The sequence below is a fragment of the Haliotis rubra genome, unplaced genomic scaffold (assembly GCF_003918875.1).
Source record: "Haliotis rubra isolate DU_JTF1 unplaced genomic scaffold, ASM391887v1 Scf122, whole genome shotgun sequence".
NCBI lineage: Eukaryota > Metazoa > Mollusca > Gastropoda > Lepetellida > Haliotidae > Haliotis > Haliotis rubra.
Genome location: NW_025765137.1, coordinates 183,656 through 205,544, shown reverse-complemented (window position 1 = coordinate 205,544; position 21,889 = coordinate 183,656). Strand labels below are relative to the sequence as shown.

At 42.0% G+C, this 21,889-nt stretch overlaps 1 protein-coding gene across 4 annotated transcripts; it reads left to right on the top strand.

Annotated features, from left to right (window-relative positions):
* Nucleotides 1–1,281: 1,281 nt before the first annotated feature.
* Nucleotides 1,282–20,212, top strand: LOC124265865 (alpha-(1,3)-fucosyltransferase C-like). Of its 4 annotated transcripts, none has more exons than XM_046700715.1 (2): nucleotides 1,282–1,751; nucleotides 17,899–20,212. In XM_046700715.1, exon 2 carries the CDS (start codon nucleotides 18,041–18,043, stop codon nucleotides 19,151–19,153), a length of 1,113 nt encoding a protein of 370 aa, XP_046556671.1. In that variant the 5' UTR covers nucleotides 1,282–1,751; nucleotides 17,899–18,040; the 3' UTR covers nucleotides 19,154–20,212. The 4 variants fall into 4 exon arrangements, with proteins under 4 accessions (XP_046556671.1, XP_046556669.1, XP_046556672.1 ...); XM_046700713.1 differs by lacking the exon at nucleotides 1,282–1,751 and adding an exon at nucleotides 7,286–7,552; XM_046700716.1 differs by lacking the exon at nucleotides 1,282–1,751 and adding an exon at nucleotides 15,408–15,484.
* Nucleotides 20,213–21,889: the final 1,677 nt, after the last annotated feature.

The following is a 21,889-nucleotide window of genomic DNA, read 5'->3' as shown; positions in this document are numbered from 1 at the left end:
TTGCCAAAACACCTTTATATCTGCACTAAAGTAATCTGAATGTTCAGCCAAGATGTGTGCGACGCCAGATGCACTGGGTGTAATGCAAGAAGCAGCCACGAAGCTGAGTATTTGGAAATACAATACTGGAGGCGTTGTGAGATGCACGTTCAAAGTCCAACTGAAACACATCAGGAGAAAGCTGAAGTCCCTGAGTCGCTGCAGTCTGTTTCCTTCTACTCCCAATATCACAAAATAATTTGTAAGCTCTCCGTTTCTCATGTTGTTGCATGTTAAACTCCAAAATGGTAATCCTTCCACTCGCATAACGTAAAATAATAATCTGTTTTTGCAACCTTAATTCTCTTGCAAATTGTTAAAACGACATTCTCTTTAATCTACTTAATTCATTTACTCATGATACGGGCATAGCTGTAGCCGCCATGGCCACTTGCAACCACTAAGCAAACATTCTCTTTCATTAATTAACACCGTCACGGTATGTTGACCACGCGATGTCGACATTCCGGGTTTTTTTTGTTTTGTCGACAGTTAGGGATATCCTATTTTTCATTTGTCGACAGATCGGGCTGACACCCTCCTCACACTGCCACCACCTGTTGTTCACAATGTGTGATGCAGTCAAGCGTGATGATTGGCACAACAATAGAAGTCACCAGGGGTCATCTCAACACATTTCCACAACATCAAACATCAAACTGAATCACATAAATATCTATTTACATGCCTTTTCACATAAATATCTATTTACATGCCTTTTCATTCTGCATCAATTCATGGTCAATATATAAACACACCTCGTATACCGAGTCAAAATAAAAGCTTCACAATTCATATTTAGTATAGTATATCGGGTATCATAATATTAATCCCCTGGTATCGACTCAAGAAAAAAACCGCACAACAGCACATTTAAGTCAATATCGTGCACCCCACTAAAGTGCTAAAACGTGTTTTTCACGTGCCACTGGTCACGTGATCTTATCATTGCCCGTGCATTTGAACGCACATGTTCCAATCAACAGTACAAAGTGAAAAAACACTTTAAATCACTGTTGCCGAATTCCTATGCCGCGCCTCTCAAATGTGCAGCGTGAACGTCACGTTGACATGCTGGAAGCGGGAACGTCAGTAAGTGCCGTTGCAAGGATAATGCAGGTTTATCCCCACGCGCTGCAACTTGTCCATTGTTATTATTATATAACTCGACATAGCTTGAGTACTGTCTAAAGTAGCGTTCAGCCATCAAGCTCGTTGAGAGATACAACCCAACCTCCGCTGATGCCCCGACGCACTATCCCACAGTTAGGCAGTCAAGTTGCGTGTGACCTTTGTACATATCGTACTTGTGTCCTTCGGGCTGATACCTACAGGTTTGTGACTACTCGTCCGTTACCGTAACCCGAAGAGGGAGCTCCAATCGGCTTGTCCCGGATTAACACGAGGTGGTTATTACACAAAACTACGTCCTGCATCTCAACGCGATTGCTCGATCTGGGTGATGAGGAAGCCCTTGTTGAGCGTTCGTAACACGTTCATTAGAAAGCACCGACACACAGCGTGACACACAGCTCACATGAACTTCGTCAGTATCATCGGACACAGTTTCAGTAATCTATCGTTTCCATGGTAACGAAAATGATTGAGCTGTTCACCTGTGTCACCTTGACATTAATACCTGACTTATCTACCTGGGCCGTTGACTGAACATTGCCTTGACGTCCGTGGGGATTATCTCGTATTTTGACACAGTAAGTATTACATGGTGTTCGCAAAGTGTTTCGTGAATATTGTTTAATGTTGTTTAGTTGTATGATATATGTACATGGTGTTGGTCAGGTGGGGTATCCCTGAGTCACCTCACCATTTTCATCACACTTGTTCCTGTACTGTTTAGCAATATTCCAGCTATATGACGGCGGTCTGTAAATAACCGAGTCTGGTCCAGACAGTCCATTGATCAACATCATGAGCATCGATCTACGTAATTGGGATACGATGACATGTGTCAACCACGTTTGTGAACCTGCAGCTGGCCACCTGATCCTGGCAGTCGCCTCTCACAAACATGGGTTACTGAAGTTCAGTTCTAACCCGGATCTTCACGGGTTGTTGCTGTATCTACAAACTTAGTAAACAGAGGGACAAAGCGGAAAAGCCAACAGAAGACATGTTTTGGGCTGGTAGTATTGTTCTATTGTTTCAATACTGCAAATATTGTCCCATTGTTTCAATACTGCAAGTATTGTTCCAATATTTTCTGTACTGGAATTGTTGTTCCTTCGTTTAATAATTGAAACATTGTCCATTGTTTAATAATTGAAGTATTGTTGCAGTGTGTGAATACCAGACGCGTTGGTCCAGGTTTATAACACTGGAAGTTAATAACCTTAGTGTCCGAAATTAATAGTTAAAATATATAGCTTAAGAGCCTTAACCACAATTTCTTCATAACAAACAATCGCCGTGTCGGCAATTAGGGATAAAGTTGCTGTTCACCACACGTGTAGTTTGATGTTATTGAACCAATGCATTTGTCTCGCGTCTGTGCCTTTTAAAAATCATGTAGTACATTAATATGCATCCGATAAGTTATCAGTTGGTCTATCCGTACGCGTTTATTGATTTATCAGTACAAAGTGGACGGCACGGCACGGAAAACTGTGACATATTACTCCAAATGTGGCGGTTTCTGTAGCCTGTCTCATAGTCTCAGAACCACATTATTTTCACTTCCACCAGGCCCCTTCTGTAACGACACAGCTCTAATGCCCCTTCTGTAATGACACAGCTCTAAACGAAGCAAGTCTAAATTTTCCTCCGGTTAAGTCTGAATTTCTCAACTAACGGGGGCTATTTTTTAATTTCAGTAGATTTTGTTGTTTGTATAGAAGCTACATATATTCAGTGACTCAGCGTTAGTCTGAGTTGTTTGATGGGCTTTGGGGTAGCCTATACCGGTTAAAGCGTTCGCTCGTCACGCCGAAGATATGTGTTCGATTCCCCACATGGGTACAATGTGTGAAGCCCATTTCCCCTTCAATGTGAGCCGGTCGAAATTATTTTAAGAATGTCAATCCATGAATTAATTAATTTGGCAGAGACATTGTCAAAGTGCCTTGCATGGCGTTAATTACAATGTTAAAACCTTCCGATGAGTTTTATAACATATACACATGGGGAAAAGTCTCGCAACACCCTATATTTTCGTAACAAGATGTACCATTAACCATAGCAGATGACCTTATCCAAAACTCAGTTTAACTTAATATCCTGGAAGATTGCCCCTCAAGGAAGAATTAAATGACAAATCTAAACGCAAATTGAACGAAAACTGCAATAACATCCCTGACCCTCCTCCATAATGACTGTATCAGACGTTGCATTTGAATTTACGGTATTGCGTTCCGTTCTTGATAGAGGATTGGTTCCTATACATCAATATTTATACTGGATGATCTCTCTGGTGTATTCTGCGACCCATTTTGCCGCAAACATGTTATCTCGTAATAGTAATTGTAATTGTAAATGGTTTATTCAATATTTTATTATCAGTGACGCACCTTTGTCCATTCATATTTTGACTGATCGAAACACGTCGATGCATGACATCTCGTGCAATTGCAGTCAGTGGGAAACCAGAAATGGGCTTCACACATTGTACCTGTGTGGAGAATCGAACCTGGGTCTTCGGCGTGACGAGCGAACGCTTTAACCTCAAACCAAAACATGAGTCTCATTAACCAATTCAGACAATGACCTACTTTTCAGCCGATCCGAATTTTCTCTGTGTGAAAGTGCAAATAAACATCATAAACAACTATGGTTACACTGAATTCCAATTCCTTGTTACATAAGAAAATGGTATTTATCAATGAATTTTACTTTTAAACTTATAATAACATCGTATTTCTATATTTTATATCGAGGTGTAGGCAGCATGACCTTAACTAAGACGTCACAGACTGCTCCAGTTTGGCGAGATCGTAAAATGATTCACAATACATCTAGCCCACTGGTGACACCTGTTATGTGTTGTGTGCGCTTATTCAATGTAGTTCTGTAACGCACAATGTGATTGATATCATATCAGGTCCGTACCAGACCGCCAAACTCTTCTAGCGGCAGAGCCTCGTTTTGAGATTTCCACGATTTCCAGGTTTCTGTTTGTCAGAGCACGCTGCACGACATGTTTGCAAAGATTATAAGGAGCGTAGTGTTGCCATATTCAAGTGCTTAGATGTATCAAATAATACTGATTAATATTTATGTATCCAGTTAAATGAATTGGTCTCAAAATTCTGAAATGGTTATTGTACTAAGTTGCGCAATAGGACGGAACCCAGTCAACAGGAAACGAGACTGTTGTGTAATCAATGTTTTGACTTGTTGGCTACCCCACCGCCCCTTGCCCGCATGAGATTCTACTGTTTGATTACGGTTCGAAAGAGCTTTGCACATGCATCTGAGGCAAGCACTCGCCCTTCAGCGAACATCTGGTGTCTTTACTCAATTTTAATTTGGAAAATCGAAACTCGTTATTCTCGAGCATTGGCACATAGAGTTCTGCAATAATGGTCGTGACAAATTGTCCCTTACAAACAGAGTCAGATACTCGTACATACACACATAAGTCAAGGACATTCTCTTCAATCACGACACGCGAGACCGAGAATGTACCTGTACATACGTGTACAGATATACAAATGTAGTTTATTAGATATGTCCAGTGAGAATGTGTAGGTAGTATGAAGTGCTGGTTAACGATTGAGATGGCCGCACAATCCGTCCGCTGTTGTCGATGAATCTAGCCCCGTCGGATCATGGCATTCAGGTTTTATAGATGGAGGTGCAAGGTGATGATGATGATGATGATGATTTGGAGATTTAAATGCGTAATTTGCACACGGGTTCGCCAGGCGATTTAGTGTTTAATCAAAAGAGGGGTGATTTGGCAACCTGAAGGTGGCGTTACGTTTGTATACAATTTGTTTGAAGTTTGAATTTGGAAATTTGCCAGAAAGGTCACCATGTGACTGGTGTAAGGTCATTGTGACCCGCGCATATGTACATGCGTCAGATCCGCCGACGTAAGGAAGTGTTAAATCACAAGAACAGTATCGCTGGGTCCTGCCTTGAGTGGGATGTTCCGAATGTTTGCTGAATGCATTAAACAGACAAAGGGGATACAATAGCGATGCATTTTTAAAGAAATACATCTATTGAATAAAAGAAGTTTTGAGGAAACTCGTTGAAATTGTGCTTTCGTCATACTGAAGACCCAGGCTCGATTTCCCACATGGGTTCAATGTGTGAAGCCCATTTCTTTGTCCCCCGCCGTGATATCGCTAAAAGCGACGGAAAACTATACTTACTCTCTCACTCATGATAGCACGAGACAGCAATAAAACATGACGAGAAAGCGATAACGCGACATAAGAAAGCGATGACGCAAGATGAGAAAGCGATAACACGAGACGAGAAAGCGATAACACGAGACGAGAAAGCGATAACACGAGACGAGAAAGCGATGACGCGAGATGAGAAAGCAATGACGCGAGATGAGAAAGCGATAACACGAGACGAGAAAGTGATAACACGAGAAGACAAAAAGTGACATTTGAATCTGGCTTTGGCATGTACTTCTACACATTTGTAAAACTACAGAGGTTGGTGGGGTAGCCTAGTGGTTAAGGCGTTCGCTCGACACGTCGAAGAACCGGGTTCGATTCCCCACATGAGTACAGTGTGTGAAGCCCATTTCTGGTGTCCCCAGCCGTGATATTGCTGAACTATTGCTAAAAGCTGCGTAAACCTAAACTCACTCACTCACTAACACTACAGTAATGAATAGTTAAACCACATCTTAATAGAAGTCAGGGGAGGACCATATGCATATGGGTGATGGGGATATGGGAGTAAACGAGGAGACATGTTGAGGGTATGTTTTCTCCTTAGGAGTGGGATTTGTTCCATTTCAAATTGTATCTGTTGAAGGAATGTTGAAATTTTTAACAATGTACTATTTAGATGTGATATATCTTTAATAATGTAAGGATTTCAGCGATATACCGTTTAAGAGGAGTATCGTCACTCTGCTTGTTCCGAACTACGGTTAACTCAATACCTTGGTGAAGAAGAGTGTAGACGCTCTGCTTCCCCCGAACAATGGATATCTCGATACCTTGTTAATGAAGAGATTAGACACCCTGCTTGTTCCGAACAACGGATATCTCGATATGTTGTCAGAGAAGAGTATTGACTCTTTGCTTGTTCCAAACAACGGATATCTCGATATATTGTTAGAGAAAAGTATTGACTCTTTGCTTGTTCCGAACAACGGATATCTCGATATATTGCTAGAGTGAGTGAGTTTAGTTTTACGCCGCTTTTAGCAATATTTCAGCAATATCACGGCGGTGGACACCAGAAATAGGCTTCACACATTGTACCCATGTTGGGAATAGAACCCGGGTCTTCGGTGTGACGCTTTAACCACTAGGCTACACCACCGCCCCTAAATATTGTTAGAGAAGAGTATTGACTATTTGCTTGTTCCGAACAAAGGGAACTCGTCTAAAAGACTTGAAACATGACTGCTTTGTGTTATAAATCATTTCAGAAAAGTAAAATGATTCTCAAATATCCACCCTGACTGAAGGAACACCTGTTCTATAGAAACCAATATTATTACATTTGTCTTACAATACAAGTACAGAAAATACTGTGCCCTTTAACCTGTCCAAAGAATACAATTGATGATTTATTTAAAATCCAGTAAACGCTTAGTCTCTGAAAATATAGTGAGTGAGTGAGTTCAGTTCTACGCCGCACTACGCAATATTCTAGCTATATGGCGTCGGTCTGTAAATAATCGAGTCTGGACCAGACAATCCAGGGATCAACAGCATGAACATCGATCTACGCAATTGGGATACGATGACATGTGTCAACCCAGTCAGCGAGCCTGACCACCCAATCCAGCTGAAAATATAGAATTTTGCTAGACTCCATTTATATTGAAAAGTAGCCCCAGTGAGAAGAGAGACTGAATTTGAGGAAAATCTGGACTTGTTTCATTTCCTACTTAAAAAATGCTTTACAAAACGAGCTGGAAGGAAGTTGAAATCCTTGTGGTTGAGGCCTGATTATATATTATCCGCGTTGGGCGAGCTTCATCCTCGATAATCTCCAGGGCACAGGGGCGTGTCACGCTTAGAAACAGCGTTAGAAAGACATATAGGTATATAGACCCTACCCTAGTACTATATAAAAGGATAGCGTGACACGCCCCTGTGCTCCAGGGTATACGTTACAATCACTCTTGTAACGTATACACCGGACATTATCGAGGATGGGCGAGCTTTAACTGATCGAGCGAGAGGAGGTCACGTGACAGAGAGAGCATAACGCCCTCATTCGGCTCAACATCGTGATGTTGTGCTTCTGTGTCGGGTTTCCGCTGTGTCATCACTGGAGTATCTCGAACAGTCAGGGGGCAGCGTACGTGGGGCACAGTGGTCATAACATCTCGAATAACATATGAATAAGGGTGAGTAGTTTATGCAACCCTGCTTTTCCTTGACAGAAATGTATCCCGTTTAGGTGCGCGTAGACTAACAACTAGTCTCTGAAATGAACATATTTTACTGAAAAAAACGTTCATAGTAAAAAAATATATATATAATAAAAAGGAGCCCTCAGACTTTCTTCATTTTCAGCTGAGGAAATCTAGACTTGCCACATTTTCTAGATTTGCATGGGCTTTCTTGGATATATTTGCTTCAGGGTCTGTACGAGAGACTAAGGTGCGCGTAACTTCCTGGGTTTATAATATCATGCACTATCATCTGAGGCAAAGCTAAAGGGATGAACATTACTGTTCTGAGGGATTAAAAGAGAGATTGTTATATATTGTAGTGTTTTTGATGTTTCATGGCGAATTGTTAACGGTATTAACAAGTGAGTGAGTTGGGTTAGATTTACGCCGCTTTTGGCATTATTCAAGTTGTATCACGGCGGGGGACACCATAAATGGGCTTCACACTAACGGTGTACAAAGAAAGAACACTGGTGGCTGTCCGCTAATTGCGTCGGGGACCGCCTCCGTGGTGTAGTGGGTAGAGCGTCCGCCCAGAGAGCGATCCCCGACCGCGTCATACCAAAAGACGTTAAAATATGGTACTTGTTGGTCCCTGCCTGGTGCTCGGCAATGATGGGTACAACAAGGACTGGTCGGCTCGGAGTCAGTATAATGTGTCTGAGTGGGGTATTCATGCTTCACTGCGGCATGGTATCTCAGTGGGCTAGCACTATAAAACCAGCTTAAATCTGGGCTAGTACAAGCAGCTACACGTACACACGCATGCACGTCGTCATATGAGCAAAATATTCTCAAGCACGACGTTAAACCCAATTTCACCTCACCTCATTGCGTCGGGTGACGCGGTCAGGAAGTTTTTGTACCATTTACATCTGACACGCTTAATGTTCAAACACAAGGTGAGGCATAAGCCTTGGACCTAGTCCTGCACCATGCGTGGTTAAAATGTACAAAGGACACAGTCTATAAAAGGCTCGTTTTGGATATTTTACAGTAGTCAGTGGAATTCCAGTACCTTAATCATGGCCCAAACCATACGATTATCACAGCACTGTGTGTAATGCAAACGTTCTGAATCTCTGGGGCTGTTTTTCAAGTTAAATGGAGATTTATTTGTGTTTTCATCGAGGGATGAGAGCGTTAGTCTGTGAGGGAACAAGCACACGGTAACAGATGTCAAGTCCTGTTTGTCATATATCGACCTAGAAACAGGGTATCCAATACAGCTCATGCAAGTCAATAATATACACAAAGAACTGAATTAACCACACCCTGTATATGTGCAGTGATAGGTTTTTAACGCTTTCATAAACCTTCTCGTGGTGACTACGATGTTTTTCCTGAACCGCATGATCCTTTGACTCATAGAAAAACGACAAAATGATTGGAAACCATGTTGATTTTTATGATGATAATTGATCATTTTAAAATAAACATCAACACTTTTATGCAAAAACATGTCTGTTCAAGTCTGGTCCTAGAATGTTTAATGTTGAATTTATTGGTGAATGTGAACATTTTGCTTGTCTGACACGAGTCAAGGTCAATACCAAGTTGAACCTCCAGCCAGCACCCTCCTCCGTATACCCCCTGTCAGCCTCCTGATCCTCAGAAGGGGAAGTCTACGCCATTATACGCGAGTAATAAACAGAATACTAAACTCGCTTTCGCTCGTTTGATACCAAATCTTTAACTCGTTTAATAAAAATGGTATTACACGGAAGGTCGTTTAGTATCCACTATGGGTACACCAGAAATGGGCTTCACGTGTAGAACCCAGTCAGGAATCTTTAACTTCCACGCTTTAGCTAGTAGGCTAGCGAACCGCCTCCAGTGTCAAGCAGTAACATTCGTAAATCGTCAGTTAAATCCGTCCAGCGGTGGAATCTAAATTTAATTATCTCGTGGATTTGCCGTGTCGTGTGTCCGATGTCAGTATACAGTTTTGTTGTCAAGTTCATATATACCGCGTCTTGTTGAAGTCTGTACCCGTTTATAACGCCAATTGTGCAATCTAAACGTTTAAACATGAAAGGGTGGTTTGTTCAAACGCTTCATCCTAAACCTAGTTGACGGTGCATATGACATATCCTAATGGATATCACGAAAAGGGCGGATAGCCATTCTACATTACCATGAAAAGATGGCCGTTCTACGTTGCCATGACAAAGGTCCAATAGCTTCTATACATTTGGGGCGATGGGTAGCATAGTGGTTAAAGCGTTCGCTTGTTACCCGAAGACCCGGGTTCGATTCCCCACTTGGGTACAGTGTGTGAGCCCATTTCTGGTGACCCCGCCGTGATATTGTTGGAATATCAAAGCGGCGTAAAACTAAACTCACAATGTGCATTAGGGCTTATGGTCGCTTTCTGTGATCATGGAAAGGACAGGTGTCCCGTCTACATTGGCATGAAAAGGGCCAATGGATGCTCTGCATTATTAGAAAAGGTCCGATGACCTCTCTACGTTATCATGCAAGGGTCCATTGCCCGCTCTTTTAGATGACGTAATAAGAGTCTATGGACACTCCATGTTAAAACAAGGTCCAACGGCTGCCATGTTATTATGAACACGGTCCAGTGGTCGCTGTAATATATGATATTGTAATAATTATAATTACATGACAGTTTTCCTTTCGCCAGTCATATCAGCCCGAGGCTACCATATCAACCCGAGAGCCGAACCCACTGCATTGCGAAAGGAAAACTGTCATACCATAACCTTTTTATCATATTCAACATCAAGGAACGTAACTAAACTAGGCTCCGCCTATTGAAGTTTCGAGCGTTTGTATGTATTTATAACGTACCAGTTTAGTAGCCGGGCAATAAAGCTGATATGGATTTTAGGCCCAGGTGGTCAATATCGACATATGCCTACAGCCGGTATTGAATATGCAAAATGGTCCATGTAATTGATAGGTCCTTCACAAGGCGCGTGACACTTACTGGTTATCCTTAACAAGTACGTTACCCTTCTTAGAAATCCTTAACAAGGAGCGTGGTCATTCTTAATAATCCTAAACAAGATGCGTGTTCCTTCTTAATTATCCTAAACAAGATGCGTGTCCCTTCTTAGTAATCCTTAACAAGATGTGTGTCCCTTCTTAGTAATCCTTAACAAGATGCGTGTCCCTTCTTAGTAATCCTTAACAAGGTGCGTGTCCTTTCGTAGTAATCCTTAACAAGTACGTAACCCTTCTTAGAAATCCTTAACAAGGAGCGTGGTCGCTCTTAGTAATCCATAACAAGATGCGTGTCCCTTCTAAGAAATCCTTAACAAGGTGCGTGGTCGCTCTTAGTAATCCTTAACAAGATGCGTGTCCCTTCTTAGAAATCCTTAACAAGATGCGTGTCCCTTCTTAGAAATCCTTAACAAGGTGCGCGTCCCTTCTTAGAAATCCTTAACAAGGTGCGTGTCCTTTCGTAGTAATCCTTAACAAGATGCGTGTCTCTTCTTAGTAATCCTTAACAAGGTGCGTGTCCTTGCGTAGTAATCCTTAACAAGATGCGTGTCGCCTTCTTAGTAATCCTTAACAAGATGCGTGGGCACTCCTATTTATCCTTAAGAAGGTGCGTGTCCCTTCTCAGAAATCCTTTTCAAAATGCGTGTCCCTTCTTAGAAATCCTTAACAAGATGCGTGTCGTTTCTTAGTAATCCTTAACTAGGTGTGTGCTCCTTCTTAGTAGTCCTTAACAAGATGCGTGTCCCTTCTTAGTAATCCTTAACAAGGAGCGTGTCCCTTCTTAGAAATCCTTAACAAGATGCGTGTCCCTTCTAAGAAATCCTTAACAAGGTGCGTGTCCCTTCTTAGAAATCCTTAACAAGATGCGCGTCCCTTCTTAGAAATCCTTAACAAGATGCGTGTCCCTTCTTAGAAATCCTTAACAAGGTGCGCGTCCCTTCTTAGAAATCCTTATCAAGATGCGTGTCGTTTCTTAGTAATCCTTAACAAGGTGTGTGCTCCTTCTTAGTAGTCCTTAACAAGATGCCTGTCCCTTCTTAGTAATCCTTAACAAGGAGCGTGTCCCTTCTTAGAAATCCTTAACAAGATGCGTGCCCCTTCTAAGAAATCCTTAACAAGGTGCGTGTCCCTTCTTAGAAATCCTTAACAAGATGCGCGTCCCTTCTTAGAAATCCTTAACAAGATGCGTGTCCCTTCTTAGAAATCCTTAACAAGGTGCGCGTCCCTTCTTAGAAATCCTTAACAAGGTGCGCGTCCCTTCTTAGAAATCCTTAACAAGATGCGTGTCCCTTCTTAGAAATCCTAAACAAGATGCGTGTCCCTTCTTAGAAATCCTTAACAAGATGCGTGTCCCTTCTTAGAAATCCTTAACAAGATGCATGTCCCTTCTTAGAAATCCATAAACAAGATGCGTGTCCCTTCTTAGAAATCCTTAACAAGATGCGTGTCCCTTCTTAGAAAGCCTTAACAAGGCGCGCGTCCCTTCTTAGAAATCCTTAACAAGATGCGTGTCCCTTCTTAGAAATCCTTAACAAGGTGCGTGTCCCTTCGTAGTAACCCTTAACAAGATGCGTGTCTCTTCTTAGTAATCCTTAACAAGGTGCGTGTCCATTCGTAGAAATCCTTAACAAGGTGCGCGTCCCTTCTTAGAAATCCTTAACATGGTGCGTGTCCCTTCTTAGTAATCCTTAACAAGGTGCGTGTCCTTTCGTAGTAATCCTTAACAAGTACGTAACCCTTCTTAGAAATCCTTAACAAGGAGCGTGGTCGCTCTTAGTAATCCTTAACAAGATGCGTGTCCCTTCTAAGAAATCCTTAACAAGGTGCGTGTCCCTTCTTAGAAATCCTTAACAAGATGCGCGTCCCTTCTTAGAAATCCTTAACAAGATGCGTGTCCCTTCTTAGAAATCCTTAACAAGGTGCGCGTCCCTTCTTAGAAATCCTTAACAAGGTGCGTGTCCTTTCGTAGTAATCCTTAACAAGATGCGTGTCTCTTCTTAGTAATCCTTAACAAGGTGCGTGTCCTTTCGTAGTAATCCTTAACAAGATGCGTGTCGCCTTCTTAGTAATCCTTAACAAGATGCGTGGGCACTCCTATTTATCCTTAAGAAGGTGCGTGTCCCTTCTCAGAAATCCTTTTCAAAATGCGTGTCCCTTCTTAGAAATCCTTAACAAGATGCGTGTCGTTTCTTAGTAATCCTTAACAAGGTGTGTGCTCCTTCTTAGTAGTCCTTAACAAGATGCCTGTCCCTTCTTAGTAATCCTTAACAAGGAGCGTGTCCCTTCTTAGAAATCCTTAACAAGATGCGTGTCCCTTCTAAGAAATCCTTAACAAGGTGCGCGTCCCTTCTTAGAAATCCTTAACAAGATGCGTGTCCCTTCTTAGAAATCCTAAACAAGATGCGTGTCCCTTCTTAGAAATCCTTAACAAGGTGCGCGTCCCTTCTTAGAAATCCTTATCAAGATGCGTGTCCCTTCTTAAAAATCCTTAACAAGATGCGTGTCCCTTCTTAGTAATCCTTAACAAGGAGCGTGTCCCTTCTTAGAAATCCTTAACAAGATGCGTGTCCCTTCTTAGAAATCCTTAACAAGGTGCGTGTCGTTTCTTAGTAATCCTTAACAAGGTGTGTGCTCCTTCTTAGTAGTCCTTAACAAGATGCCTGTCCCTTCTTAGTAATCCTTAACAAGGAGCGTGTCCCTTCTTAGAAATCCTTAACAAGATGCGTGTCCCTTCTAAGAAATCCTTAACAAGGTGCGTGTCCCTTCTTAGAAATCCTTAACAAGATGCGCGTCCCTTCTTAGAAATCCTTAACAAGATGCGTGTCCCTTCTTAGAAATCCTTAACAAGGTGCGCGTCCCTTCTTAGAAATCCTTAACAAGATGCGTGTCCTTTCTTAGAAATCCTAAACAAGATGCGTGTCCCTTCTTAGAAATCCTTAACAAGATGCGTGTCCCTTCTTAGAAATCCTTAACAAGATGCATGTCCCTTCTTAGAAATCCTAAACAAGATGCGTGTCCCTTCTTAGAAATCCTTAACAAGATGCGTGTCCCTTCTTAGAAATCCTTAACAAGATGCATGTCCCTTCTTAGAAATCCTAAACAAGATGCGTGTCCCTTCTTAGAAATCCTTAACAAGATGCGTGTCCCTTCTTAGAAATCCTTAACAAGGTGCGCGTCCCTTCTTAGAAATCCTTAACAAGATGCGTGTCCCTTCTTAGAAATCCTTAACAAGGTGCGTGTCCCTTCGTAGTAATCCTTAACAAGATGCGTGTCTCTTCGTAGAAATCCTTAACAAGGTGCGCGTCCTTTCGTAGAAATCCTTAACATGGTGCGTGTCTCTTCTTAGAAATCCTTAACAAGGTGCGCGTCCCTTCTTCGAAATCCTTAACAAGATGCGTGATGTAATGAGGGGCGGTGGGGTAGCCTAATGGTTAAAGCGTTGGCTCGTCACGCCGAAGACCCGGGTTCGAATCCCCACATGGGTACAATGTGTGAAGCCCATTTCTGGTGTCCCCCGCCGTGATGTTGCTGGAATATTGCTGCGGCGTAAAAGCAAACTCAGTCAGTCATTCAGTCAGTCTTAGTAATGATGAAAAATATGCAATGACATATTGATACAAACTGTTTAAATCAAATTTCCAGCTTTGTCATTGTTACCCATGTTTTTGCTATCAGTAAAAATTACGACCGCACACCTGCTGCTATCACGTGATGTTGTTGCTAGGACACCTTGTCCCTTGTATCCGTGTCATTTTTACATGTTTTCATTAGGAATAATAACCTTGGTTATTAAATACCTCGGCAGCTGTCACAGTGTTGATTAAAAAATAAACTGTATAATAAATGTCGCTTTTGAGCACGATTTGTTCAGCACACCATTGTTACAGAGATGTGAGTGAGTGAGTGAGTTGCACTACACAGCGTGTGATATGTATGAAGCGAGGTGCGGTGGGGTAGCCTAGTGGTTAAAGCGTTGGCTCGTCACGCCGAAGACCCGGGTTCGAATCCCCACATCGGTACAATGTGTGCAGCCCATTTCTGGTGTCCCTCGCCGTGATGTTGCTGGAATGTTGCTAAAAGCGGCGTAAAACCCAACTCACTCACTCTATCTGCAGAGACCCATGAAGGCCCGGGTTAGAATATTGGCCTTCAGTAACCTATGGTTGTCGTAAGAGGCGACTAACGGGATCAGGTGGTCAGGCTCGCTGACTTGGTTGACACATGTCATCGGTTCACAATTGCGCAGATCGATGTTCATGTTGTTGATCACTGGATTGTCTGGTCCAGACTCGAGTATGTACAAACCGCCGCCATATAGCTGGAATATTGCTGAGTGCGGTTTAAAACTAAACTCACTCACTCTATCTGCAGAGTTCTCACAGCGGCTTTTGCTTGAACAAGTTACTGTATGGTAAATTACCTAATACCTGGGCTTCAATGAGCGCGCAGCCTGTAAACGGACAATCTGCTGACATGATTACCCATTCAATATTACTCAGGTGGTTTTGATGGATAATTTATTCTCACTGGGATCAGGTTTGGATCAATTTCGACATTACATGAAAGTGATTGTTGATGCGCATAATACTGCATATCGCTCAGGCAGGTTTCTCGCTAGCCTTGTAATGATTGCCCTTAATCTTCGTTAATTGTCATTAATCTTCGTTAACATTGGTTAGTTATGGCTAAAAGATGCTCATGGCACGGTGCGAAAACAATAATTATAAAACTCTTCCTTTCTCCATATTGACTCCAGACAAGATCGTATTTATCGCAAAACGTGCCCTGAACATGCATTACGCCACAAGCGTTGATGGACCAGATCGTGTATAATATAATATTCCCCGCCAGCTCAGAACTTGATTCCTTGGTGCTTATGCTGTTTTGTCCGAGGTGTTGGAGATTACTTCACAGGTACAGTGCTGTTAACCCGGACATTGTTAGTCCAGATCACGCATGTCAACAATCCCGCGATGACGTTTTTTCCTCAAGTAGCGTGGGTCTAATAATAAGCACAAGAGTCGGTGGCAGAAAAGGGACCGACCATCGTGCTTACAGTCTTGTTACCTGGGTCACGTGGTATTACGTCACAGCGGTAACGCCAGACACGGGCCTCCCCAGTCGCGAATACTGTGGAATAGGCGCGATGCAACCTTTCTCGTTGGAGGAAGCGAGATCGCGAGTCTCGGTCTTCTTAGATATGGCTCTGACGTACCGTGTGCTATATTGTTAGGTGACATACTCTGGATTATTTGCCCTGTAAGGAATGGATTGTTCACAACAGCCGGAATTAATATTGCCGAGTAAGACAACACGAGCCGAACATGTGAATGTATCCATAAACCCCGTAACGTTGTATGTACAGTTGTCGACAGCAGGACTGTCTGGATATTCAGCTAACGAACTGGCAAGCCTGTAACCATGGTAACGAGTTGAGGGTTGACCCGCTGGCGGGAAGCCCTTGTATATAGATTAAACTCTATATGGGAACCGCCACGGAGAGGCGAGGATTTTATGTATGCTCCCAAAACTGTTTTTGGTGAAAACGTCAAGATTTATTTCATACTCTGATGTTTATGTAATTAGATACTATCTTTCAGCTTTTACGTATTAAATACAGTTTAATTTATTAATGAATGTATTTTGAAAACATGTAACTGTACGTTTATTGTAACTGGACACTTACTGTGAAAGTAACAGTGAGTGAGTATGGTTTTAGGCCGCCTTCAGTAATATTCCAGCAATATCGTGGCGGGGGACATCAGAAATGCGTTTCACATGTGTGGGGAATCGAAACCGGGCCTTTGGCGTGACGAGCGAACGCTTTAACCACTAGGCTACCAAATGTTTAAGAACAATTAAATTTTAGCTTCGTAGTTGTTTGTACCGATTAACGTTTCCTAGTGGTTGTTGTATAACCGTCATGTTTTCGTTGCGCCCCTTAGTGGTGCCAGGATTCGGTGATAATGACTTTAAGTTCCTATTTTAGAATGTGCTAGTGTTATCACCTTTCCTGTCATTGTTTCCATCAAATAGGTAAACATCAGACTGTCCTTCCACTTTGACACACCGTTATTTACCTGAATATTTTTAAAGTGGCGGTGAACTTAGATCACAAAAACAAGTTTTCAGACATGATATTCTCCCCAATATATCGCCAATACAACACGGACTTTCATCACTTCCTCCATCTCATGAGGGGGCGGTGGGGTAGCCTAGTGGTTAAAGCGTTCGCTTGTCATTCCGGAGACCCGGGTTCGATGCCCCCCACATGGGTACAATGTGTAGCCCATTTCTGGCTTCCCCCGCCGTGATATTGCTGGAATATTGCTAAAAGCGGCGTAAAACTAAACTCACTCACCATTTCATGTGGCACGATCTTCATGAGGCTTACATTGCATAGGATGTGAAGTTTGATCCCTTGTCCGCCATGTTCAGGATAAACTTACAGAATATGAGGTCTTGTGGATAAAGCGTCACCCCGTAGAACGGGAGGTCGGTGGTTCGAACCCGCCCACCCCCATCCAACCCTTACCCTACTCTACCCATTCCCTACTCCACCCCTACCCGCCGACACAACACGTGCAGGTACTTCACTGTACAAAAATCTTGTACATTGCAGCTCACCAGATAATAATACTGGAAATTTTATATAGCGCTAAATCCAACCACTAAGTGGGTGCTCGAAGCGCTACAAAATAATAATAATGTTTGAATAGAGTTAATAGTGCAGTGAAAAGAGATGCGTTTTAAGATGTGATTTGAACGCAGCAAAAGATGGGGACAGTTATAAGGCGAGGGGCAGTTCATTCCACAGCGATGGAGCACAACCACTGAAAGAACGCTTTCCATAAGAGGCCAGTCTATAAGAAGGAGTTTTCAAAAAGAATCTGCTTTCAGATCGCAAACTATATATACTCCCCATCAAAAGTTTAGACTCATTAGTGTAAATGTAACCATTTACTTAAGTCAACTGTTCTATAATAAATTTTGCATACTGTTGTAAGGTACTGTTTACTCATGAACTGATGTATTGTAAAACACGTTTGTAACGTTGAAAAGATTGTCATGAGTTGAATTCGTAACAAAATTTTACACCAAAACGCATCTGTTCACATGCATGATATTTGCACATGCTTTACAGCAATGTGATGCATGATCCTCGTGCAATTCATCTGCATAAGGTTTTCAGTTGTTTCCCCCAAGTTAGTGGAGAAATTCATCTTCGATGTAACCATAGGTATATACATACCATATAGTGAGTGCTTTAAGTGAGTCTAAACTTTTGATGGGTAGTATATAATTACATGAATTTCGTGATGTTTCAGATGGTATGCCGGAGAAACAGACGTCTATTGTTCTGGACATCCGCAGTCTTGTGTGTGTTTCTAATATGGAGCACGCTCACAAACGTCTTCAGAGCAAACAGAAAAGTCAAAGCGTCCCAGACGACTTGCCTCGTATTCAAGTATGGTTTCTTCGATTTCAAGGTTCGAAAATGACACATCATCGCTTCTTGTATGGCCAAACGGCGAGGACAACCACCCATATTTCCTGTCCCCTGTGTTGCAGTTCCCAAATGACAAATTTCGCCAGAAGACACGTTATAATCTCACGGGCGTTGAAAAAATATTCACACAAAATAAGACAGACGAGAAACTGATCATTATATACAACATGCCTTCATGGCATACGTTTGAGACGAGGTACAAGGACAGTTTGGAGAACTGCCGATTGCAAAATTGTAGATTATCAGGTGACCATAAACTTCTCCCTCAAGCCGATGCTGTCGTCTTTTATGTCCTGTCGATTGATAATGATACTCCACCACCAAAACCAGCCAATCAGATGTGGATATTTTTTGCACACGAGGCTCCATGGGACTTCAATAGATGGAATGATCGGTTTAATTGGACGATGACGTTCAGATATGACTCCGATATTGTATGCCCGTATTTCGTGCTCCTGCCTAAACCAACAGCGGATGTTCGAGATTTTCAGTCGATCACTGAGAAGAAAAGTAAACCCGTCATGTGGTTGGTAAGTCATTGCAATGCTCGGTCAAAACGCGACGACTACGTGAAAAAACTCCAGCAATTCATCAGCGTTGATATATATGGTGGATGTGGACCCCTCAAGTGTGGAAACTCCGGACCTAACAGCTGTAATAATCTACAACAAACGACATACAAGTTTTATTTGGCGCTTGAGAATTCACTGTGTCGAGGCTACCTGACAGAAAAGGTGTTTAGGAGCTACAGTTTGGATATTATCCCCGTGGTTAGGGGTGGGGCCAGCTATGGAAACCTTCTTCCTAAGGGCACGTACATCGACACAGCCGATTTTTCATCTCCAGAGAAACTTGCCGATCATTTGAAATATTTAGATTCCAATAATACGGCATATGCTGAAATATTGAGGCGGAAATCACAGTATACTATCACAGATCCGAAGTCAACATTAGATTCATCGTTGTGTGATATTTGTGTGAAACTTCATGATTTAGAGAGATTCGGAAATACTTACCATGATGTGAATAAATGGTGGAACACTGATAGCTGTTCCAGTGCCACGGATTTCTGAAGTGAAGATGGACTGACCTGCACACCATGGACGCCTTAACATTCACGATGTATTCAGTTGAAATGATGTGGACGTTTCATTTGAGATGGAAGATTTTGCACGACTACAAGGACTGGATCATCGGCAAACTGTGGACGTTATATTGAATCGTCTCACCATGCAACGATGTGTATTGTTGCGAAGACTCGTTCCACTACAAGATATGGACATTTGTGGTCAGTTGACCATGTAACTGTGTGTATTGTTGTTACGAAGACTCGTTCCACTACAAGATATGAGACGTGGGGTCAGCTGACCATGAAGCTGTGTGTATTGTTAGTGAGACTCGTTCCACTTCAAGTGTCTGTTATGGAGCATATTATATTTCTTTTCTCGTACACTTAATCAACATTGTAAAGTATGTTGTATATGTGTGTGCGTGCGTGCGTGCGTGCGTGCGTGTATGTGTGGCATTTCCAGTAGGATACGTACTGAAAGTCGGACCAGTAATTGATTCTCTTTCGTCTTTTATTGAATTTCCTCTTTCACAAGGCTCCCTTCATAGCACTGCTTAATTCCCTGATGTTCGTGTGGTTACAGTTATAATGTACTCAGTCCCCGTGTTTGTCAATTCGGTGCTATTCCCAATAACCCCCGGGATAAACAATTATAAACGTTAATGCAATACTAGTATGTGAAAGCCAGAGTGGGCCTTAAGAAGGTATATTTTTACCAAGATCTCAGATTGTTGTTGTGTTTGTCTGTCTGTCTGCTTGTCCTTTTGTATGTATCTTTGTAGGGCATGGTTCAATGTACCGAAAGGGTTTGTTGGCTATGTGTAATGAAATGAAAATATGTCTCCTGTGAACAGAAAGCTAGACACAGTGGTACTGGTATGCACGCTTTGGACACTTTAACAAACCAGAAGTCATTTATAAATAACTGTGCTTCCTCATATAAACAGTGGGCAATATTCAGGTTATATCACGGTAGTTTGTAGTTACCAAGGCAACAGAGTGGTTGATGGCATGATGAACCATTATTTAAGCAATTATATTTTACATTTTAGAACACGATACAGAAAAAAATAAGACTGAAAAAAATAATTACATTAATGAAACCTAATGTTTTATTGCTCTCTGTATATTTGCCTCCCTTAAAAAATAATTACATTAATGAAACCTAATGTTTTATTGCTCTCTGTATATTTGCCTCCCTTAGTCAGGATCCGATGACTGGCAGGTTGGATCCCACAATCGCACTCATTATGACCCTTGAACCATCAGTACCTACATTAATGAAGCCTTGTGTTTTATTGCTGTCTGTATATTTGCCTCCCTTACGAAGTCAGGATCCGATGACTGGCAGGTCGGATCCCACAATCGCACTGATTATGACCCTTGAACCATCAGTACCTTATCCATGTGTTTATCAAAATGAGAACTGTATCTTCAAACCACGTCATGAGTAATACCTTCCGAAAGAGAACATATGCAAAGGTTTGTTTTCTTAACTTTTCACATGTTATTAAAGAACGTTTCTCATGGTTATTTTCAGTTGAAATTGTTTTGTTGGGAAGAACATGGGAAGAACCATAAACTGTATATGACAAAATATAACATTTTCATGCTGTAGATGGCTATATGTTTCCACCATGTGAACTGCTGGGTTCCCATTGCTATCTTTTCACACATGCTTATTGAATAGCCAAAAGTGCTTATATAGCCCCAGTAACAGTACACTCCAGGTTAGGTCAACTATTATGCAATAGACTCGTTTAGAGTATGTAATTAGATCACCGGTTTAGGAAATGAAAATGTTTTTCCACAGACACATAAACCTCCGTTCCGTATGAAATTATGACATTTTAACTAAAGTCATCATGTCAAACTGGTTAAACGGCTGACACTCTCTCCCTTCATAACTTCACGCGCGCGTAAATTTCGTGAAATTTGTTCAAAATGTACACGTTTAAGAGTGTTAGGGTTGGGGTTTATTCAAACTGACCGCAGTATAGATCTTCCATATGTAAACCCCCAGACAGGCGCTATGTCATACCATACCGAAGTAACTATGGAAACGTTCCTATAGAAATGATGGCATAAAGGTTTTCATGTTGATACTTGGGGGTTACATAATCCTTTATAGCCCCACAAGCAAACCAGGGGAGGGGGTTAGTGGTAAAAGTGTTCGTTCGTTACGTTTGTTCGTTACCTGGGTTCGAATCCCCACATGGGTCCAATGTGTGAAGCCCATTTCTGATCTCCCCCCATGGTATTGCTAGAATATTGCTAAAGGCGGCGTAAAACTCAACTCACTCACTGCAACCAAACCTCCCCGTGCTCTACCACTACATGGTGTTGAAACAATGTGTAGCGCTGTATATGTAATATAGAATGGCAACTCGCACGTGCACGCTTCCAAATGAAAAGCGGTCTCTTATATCCTTATGGAAAGGATTGGTATTTAAAAAATCATATTTTTCGGATAGCCTCTTTGACCTCCCAAATGCCTGAGGGACACAGCACTCGGGAAGAATCCTCTGTATATGTCCCTCCTCTTCAATTCTCACTTTGAAGTCGAATAAAATTCATAATATGTCACGCACATAAATACACTTCACAGTTTTGAATTCTGCGGGAAAAGTCCTCTTCCTTGACCTTAGCCACTATCATCTTAGGCAAATCAATAGTGCTGAAAATGACCCCTGATAATTAGGTATATCTCAAATGTCGCATTAGACATTACGAAATCACA